General features: G+C 39.2%; 1 protein-coding gene across 1 annotated transcript; it reads left to right on the top strand.

Annotated features, from left to right (window-relative positions):
• On the top strand, positions 1-2,277 carry LOC307045510 (E3 ubiquitin-protein ligase TRIM21-like; the record flags this gene model as incomplete). The annotated part of the gene is made up of 1 exon (XM_079691197.1): positions 1-2,277. One exon carries the CDS (start codon positions 1-3, stop codon positions 1,645-1,647), a length of 1,647 nt encoding a protein of 548 aa, XP_079547323.1. The 3' UTR covers positions 1,648-2,277.
• Between the last annotated feature and the right edge of the window lie 5,408 nt (positions 2,278-7,685).

Here is a 7,685-nt window from a genome sequence, read left to right as displayed (position 1 = left end):
ATGGCTGCTGCAAGCTACCTGCCATCTGAAGATCAGTTTCTCTGCTCCATCTGTCTGGATTTGTTCACTGATCCAGTCACTATACCATGTGGACACAACTTCTGTAAAGACTGCATCACTGAACACTGGGATAGGAGTGACAGGTGCCAGTGTCCCATGTGTAAAAAAGAGTTCAACACAAGACCTGAGCTGCACGTCAACACTTTCATCTCTGAGATGGTCGCTCAGTTCAGACAGTCGGCTCAACAGAAAGCCAGCAGCAGCAGCTCAGAGCAACAAGTCTTCAAACCAGGAGAAGTTCCCTGTGACGTCTGCACTGAAACCAAACTGAAGGCCCTGAAGTCCTGCCTGGTGTGTCTGATCTCCTACTGTGAGACTCACCTGGAGCCTCATCTGACAAAGTCAAGCCTGAAAAGACATCAGCTGATCGACCCTGTGGAGAACCTGGAAGACAGGATGTGTCTGAAGCACGATAAACCTCTGGAGCTGTTCTGTAAGACCGACCAGACATGTGTCTGTATGCTCTGCCATGTTTCAGACCACAAGATGCATGATGTGGTTCCTCTGAAAGAAGGGTATGAAAGAAAGAAGGCCGAGTTGGGGAAGACAGAGGTTGAAACTCAGCAGATGATCCAGAAGAGACAACTGAAGATTGAGGAGATCGAACACTCAGTGGACCTCAGTAAGGAAGAAGCAGACAGAGAGTTAGCAGAAGGAGTTCAGGTCTTCACTGCTCTGAAGGCGTCTGTTGAGAGAGGCCAGGCCAATCTCATCAACGCGATCAAAGAGAAGCAGAAAACAACTGAAAAAAAGGCTGAAGCTTTCATCAAAGAGCTGGAACAGGAAATCTCTGAGCTGAAGAAGAGAAGCTCTGAGGTGGAGCAGGTCACACACTCTGAAGACCACCTGCATTTTCTACAAAGTGTCAAGTCCCTAAACATTCAACACCGACCACCCTCCAAGGACTTGAGAAAATTCAGCCTCACCCCAGCGGTATATGAGGGGACGGTGGTAAAGGCTGTGGCTCAGGTGGAGGAGACACTCGGTAAAGAGATGAAGAAGCTGCTTGAAGCTAAAGTGAAGAGGGTCCAGAAATATGCAGTGGATGTGACTCTTGATCCGCGTACAGCACATCCCTGTCTCATCCTGTCTGATGATAAAAAAAGAGTTCAATATAGTGATGTCGAAAAGAATCTCCCAAACAACAGAGAGAGGTTTTCTGATTGTCTTTGTGTTTTAGGAAAGCAGAGTTTCTCTTCAGGCAGATTTTACTTTGAGGTTCAAGTTAAAGGAAAGACCGAGTGGGATTTAGGAGTGGCCAGAGAGTCGATCAACAGGAAGGGAATGATCGCACTGGGGCCTCAGTGGGGTAGCTGGACTATATGTCTGAGAAAGGGATTTGAGTATCAAGCCAATGATGATCCTTCAGTCCGTCTCTCTCTGAAGTCTCGGCCTCAGAAGGTGGGGGTGTTTGTGGATTATGAGGAGGGTCTGGTCTCCTTTTATGACGTAGATGCTGCAGCTCTTATCTACTCCTTCACTGGCTGCTCCTTCAACGGGAAACTCTACCCACTCTTCAGTCCTTGTCTTAAATATGGCCGTAAAAACGCTGCACCTCTGATCATCTCTCCTGTCAGAGTCACCTAATCACTCATCTTATTTCATGTATTGATTTATTTTTATTCAAGGGAAAAAACATCGATATTTAGAGTCAAAACTGTATAGTTTCCATCTTATTTTCTATAAGTTTCATGTGGTGATTGATTAACATATGGTTTAGATGTTGTATACAACACATAAGTGGATTCATTAATCTACAATCCAATAATTATCTCATCAACACTTTGTCGTAACACATGTGGAGAATATATATAATATGAACATTGGATAATATGAAGATTTATTTAAAAAAAAGTTTTTTCTAATGACACCAAATGTGTCAAGCTATAGTTACAATTGATAATAACATTACATGTGTCATATTTAATTGTGTTATAAAGCTTAATTAAAGAGAAAGGCCTATGAATGCCTCTACTGTGTACTACATTTAATATGTGTAATAGTTAAACTGCTAGAAAAAGTTAATTGAAGCTAAATAATATGATAAATCCTCATTTATGTTAACAATGGTTTGGTTAATAACTGTTAACTTGTATATTTACATGCCAGGTTTTATATTGATTACTGGTAAAATGGCTTATGAATCAAAGACATCTGTAAATATGTGATTGTGAGTTAAGAAAACAGTCAAATAAACTAGATGTTTGGTCTGAGAAAGCAGAGACTCGAGCACTAAACACTGAGCAGGAAGGCCTGGTTTACACATCAGTTGTATTTCATAACACATTTCCTGTTGCTAAATCATAATTAAAAAAATATAAGTTGATGGCTTTTTGTGTGAAGAGTTTGTAGGAAGAAATGTTTGTTTCCACTATCAGTGATTGGATATTGGCTGTAGAGCAGAAAACAGTGGGGCTGATATCAGTGAGATAGCATTCACTTTTACGAGTCGCAAAGACAAAAACAACTCTTTACAAGGAAGTAGCTAACTACAGAGTATAAATGCCAAAAATTAATATAAAGAAAAATGGGGTTGGGTTTAATGATAATTTTTAAGGATATAATAGTTGGACTTAAGACCTACCATTAGCTTCCTTAGTTTTGCCATATTTGTATAAAACTAGTTTTATTTTGCATTGTATCAACACTCATGTGTGTTTGTTGTGTGTGTGGTAGAAACAACTGGGTGAAATGTGATGAGGGTCACATGACTAACGGGGATTGGCAAAAAGCCAGAATACACTTCTTCCCAGGTTCTCAGTTTTAACTCATCATGCATACACAAAACCCTCCTTTTTTTATACTTTGAAAAAATGCCTTTTCCAATGATTTCCCTCCCAGCACATTTTTATAATCACTGAACTCAACAAGAACTCAATGTGAAACGGGTTAAATATTTTGTCTTTCATCCAAGATAACAATCTTCAGAAGCACAATTTTAAATAACAAAAGTAACATATTAATTTCATGGTCACTGGTATTTGTTGTTTGTAAGTAAGTTAGTAAGTAAAGTTTATTTATAACGCGCCTTTCACAGACAAAGTCACAAAGTGCTTGACAAAACAATAAAACACCATAGGAATCATACAATAATAAATGACCACTCAAGCCACGTGATTAAGAAGTCATAAATCCACCCAAAACACAATAAAAACACAATAAAACATAGTATAAAATAGAATAAAATCAAGCACCGGTTACCCAAACGCCTGCCCAAACAGGAATGTCTTTAAATTCGTTATAAAGGGAGTCAACAGATTCTGCGGACCGTAGGTGTGCGGGCAGAGCGTTCCATAGTTTAGGAGCCACGGCCTCGAACGCTCGATCACCGCGAGTCTTAAGGTGAGTGCGTGGGACAGACAGTCAATTGAGCATGTGTGACCTGAGTGGGCGGGCTGATGTATGGATGAATTAGGTCAGCCACATAAGCAGGAGTCTGACCGTGCAATGCTCTGTAGGTGAGGGTGAGGATTTTGAACTGGATCCTATAGGCTACAGGGAGCCAATGAAGAGATCTGAGTATTGGGGTAATGTGGGACCGTTTATTTTTGTGAGTAATGTGTTCAGTGTTATTTCAGCTTACAGGAAACAAGTCTTAAAAACACAAAAGGAAAACTTGATGGCTTTCCGTATGTCAAGGATCAAAACCATTCTAAAAATACTGTAGACCTCAGCACTGAGTTCATTTTGTTTTTGTTGTTTTACACTACAGCGACACACTTCCACCACTTCCTGGTGTTATGGCGCAAAGTGTCCACTGGATGGACCCCAACACAAAGGAAAGATAAGCATGGAGTCACTGTACTGTAAACCAAACACTGATATATGTGGAGACACAGTTTTTGACAAACATGTACAGGATAACCTCTCATGTTGACCAATGACAAATGGGTTTTTCCAATGGTCTTCAATGTAATAGTTCAACTATGACCATGCTACCTGCATATTTCTTTGTCAAGAGATTTTAGTTGGAGGCAAAAAATAATCCTGATGTTACAACAGTTTACATTTTTCTAACCACCCTAAAAATGCTTAACCTGTTTAGCCCGAGAGCCCCCTGTAGAGGGGGCTGCAAGTTTTTTTTTCACGAAACTGTGTCTCAGGGCTTCTTAATATTTAAAAACCTATTAATGTGTCTTACCAGATTAACGGGAAGAAACTCAGCTAACTGACGATATGAACCATTTTTACCAAATCAAAACACAAGTCTCATAAGAAGCGTCTAAATTAACCCTGATTGAAAAAATGCTAACGCACTTGGGACAGAACTCAAGGTAAAGATACCCTTATCACTTATTGTAACTGCACATACAAGATATCCAATTAAAACTGAGATTACACAGATTATATAGGTATTAGTATCATCACTGAGCGATCAGAACTCGCGACAGGGGAAGCAAACACAGACATCAGAACACGTAGCTTTAGCAAAACACGGAGATATGCTCACCTTCAGGGCCGTATCCACCATTGAGGTCACAGAGGTCCGGACCTCGGTAATTTTTTCCGAGCTGTGTATATAACTAAACTTGTGAAATAACTGCACTAAACAGGGTTCTCTGTAGTACTTCCATTTACTGACGATGGGGGCGCTGCATAACTACGTAGCCTCGATTAACGCAAACAGAAGAAGACGACATGTATCAACAAACCACCGCAGCCCGGACTTGTATCGGAGCAGCGGAGGAGTGATGAGGTATCTAGAGATCTGAGTCCAGCAGCTGCTAGTGTTTCTGTTCATCAGGACATTATATGACCAGCAGATCCTGTGTGAACGCACTACGTTAGTCAGTGGACGTCCGACAACATGCACACTAACTTATATTGTAGCTATAGGCTATACTTTGGTTTAAATTGCGTGAATTAACTAGCTAGAGAGCAAAAGTTAATTACATTCATCCAATGTCAGAAGGATGACCTTTTAACAAACGTTGTAATGCTTTTCTTTCATTTCAATTTGAGTAAAACATTGAAGATATAACATTGTATTGTTTTCTTTTTACACTGACTCAGATATAATGAAAACACTACGTCAGTCGAAGCTCAGCTTTGGTAAGGAAGAGACAGGACAGGCAGAGAGAAAGAGAGAGAAAGAGAAAGTGATGGAAGTCAGGGATGAACTGCAGGTACAGTCACACAAAAATAATGTAGGCTTAATAACCCCATCCATCCATCGATCTATCCATCTATAACGTAGTCTTCATTTACAATATAGACAATAGGCATTTTAAACAACATACATCTACTGCAGTTATGATGTCATAATAACATACAATTGTATAAAACACAATTTGATTACATCTTTTTTCTCTTTTGAGAATCAAACAAAACAGATTTAAAAAAAAGAATGCAAACAAACAAGTGAAATTAACTAAATTGCTGAATTTTTTTAATTCACTGGCACGAGCGACAAGTGAGGAGGAGCAAAAAGTGAACAAGGACGGAGAGATTGAACAAAGAGAAAGAGTAGAGGACAGAGAGAGCGATGAACAGGAAGAAGACAGAGAGACTAAAGAAGATGGAAGAGAGGCTGCAGGTTATGGAAAGGAGAGAGACGTGGAAATGAATGTTGACAATGTTTTGTGATCATCTTAGCTCTTCTGCATGTCCAGATCATTAATAGTAACAATTAACTTATTCAAAAATAATTGATGCTGCAGCCCACTGACATGGTTTGAAATCGATATATTATCCAATTTGTGACCTGTGACCCGTGACCCCCCCCCCCCACAGGACTTAAAAAGCACCTAACTAGATCATGAAAATCCCAGAAATCTCGTGTGTAACATGTTTGGACCTCGGTATTTAGGAATTCACTCTCACTCCTTATTTGCTAATGTGTGTGTGTATGTGGAACCTCCCCTCGATTCCATTGGCTCTAGCGGTTAAAAAGAGATGTCAATCATCAAAATCGACCAAGGGGGAACAGAGATATGTCGGACACAATAATTAAAAAACATTTACTGTGTTCAATCTGAATTTACTTTAAAATAAAAACATCTGTATTGATTCTGACTGTTCTACATCCAACTCACAGATCCTTGCTTTGAGAAAAAATATTATTAATGTTCCCCTTTTAGAAGGGAAGATATGTTCATTTGTTCAGGTAATGTCATTTTCGAGCCTGAGACCTGAAAAACAGGCTCAGGGCAGGAAAGCTATCCATCAATGATCCTAATTAACCAGGAAGATTTGTTGGGCTAAGGGTAGTAAGTGATATAAAGTATTCTTACTCTTCTGCTTCTCATAGAGTGCCTACAGAGCTCAGTGATTCGCTTTAACAAAATAAACTTATCTATGTACAGTAACATCTTCACCTCATGTGAAGTCAGGAAAACTCTGAAAGTTGTGAATCAAAATCCCTCTAAAAAGAGCTGCAGTAACAGGTAGTAGTTGAGAGGGATAAGACACATTGGTTTCTCTCAAAAGGAACCTAAAACTAACTGAGTTCATCAGGTTGGTAACACTTTATATTAAGGTACAGAAATTCACCGTCAATTAGTTGTTAATTAACATACATATTGCAGTATATTGGCGCTTTAGTAATCATTATAAAACACTTATTAATTCCTTATTCTACATGAACGTAATCTACAAGTAATAGGTCATTAGTTGAGAGTTTTTCCTCAATAGAGTGCCACAGTGACGCGTCCTAAAACCCGGAAGTAAGCTTCTTCCGGTTCCCTGGACAAAAAAGCGATGCAATTTCTCCATAAGATTTTGGAAAATAGCTCGAAATAAGGTCTGTGTTTGAGACACATTTAAGAGACGGATCACATTTTGTTCAGTCGGATAATCTCCAGATGTCTACCCTACTTTTATAATTTTATAATCATAAATCTATCGATCATAAATCTATCGATTAGGGATATGCCAAACATATTGGACACAATCTCCTAAAGGTACAAATAAGCTTCAGGACTCTGGGTGGGGCTTTTTCTATGGCAGCAGTTGGTATTTGAAGACTGTTGATGCTGGTAGATGTTGGACTGGCTGAGCGAGTTTCGGCCTGTTTAGCCTGGGAGCTGCGGGACAAACAGCCGTCAGCAACAGGAAGTCAAATATGGAGCAGAGCATATTAAGACCAAAACTCATGTACATCAACTTCCTTACTACTTAAATAAGCACTAATTAGAGGGTTATTGAGGATACACTCTCAACTAATGGCCTATTACTTGTAGAATATGTAGAATAAGGCATTAATATTTGTTTTATAATGACTAATAAAGAGCCAATATACTGCTAATATGCATGTTAATTAACAACTAGTTGATGGTGAAATTGTGTACCTTAATATAAAGTGTTACCCAATATAATATTTTGATTCTCCTCTGTCTGAATAAATAATATACTATAGCCTATGAATTTTGATTGATGCAGCCATCCGACAACTTTCCTCTGTGGAAACTCAGCCTCTGGACGGGGCATTAACTTTGGCATCAGTTCACTGACATTTAACAACTGGTTTGTTTGGAGATGTCAGAACGATAAAGGAAGTGTTAGGCCTGTGTAGACTGCAAACAGTATTACAACATGTGTTTCGTCCTACTTTCAATAAGCACACATTGCATTGGTTATGTATCATTAGCGATTATCAGACTTAGAGTTTGTATTCTAAACTCATC

The sequence above is a fragment of the Notothenia rossii genome, assembly GCF_949606895.1.
Source record: "Notothenia rossii genome assembly, chromosome: 1".
In the NCBI taxonomy this organism is placed as follows: Eukaryota; Metazoa; Chordata; class Actinopteri; order Perciformes; family Nototheniidae; genus Notothenia; species Notothenia rossii.
Note: the sequence above shows the minus strand (reverse complement) of the source record. Positions and strands in the feature narration are given on the sequence as shown.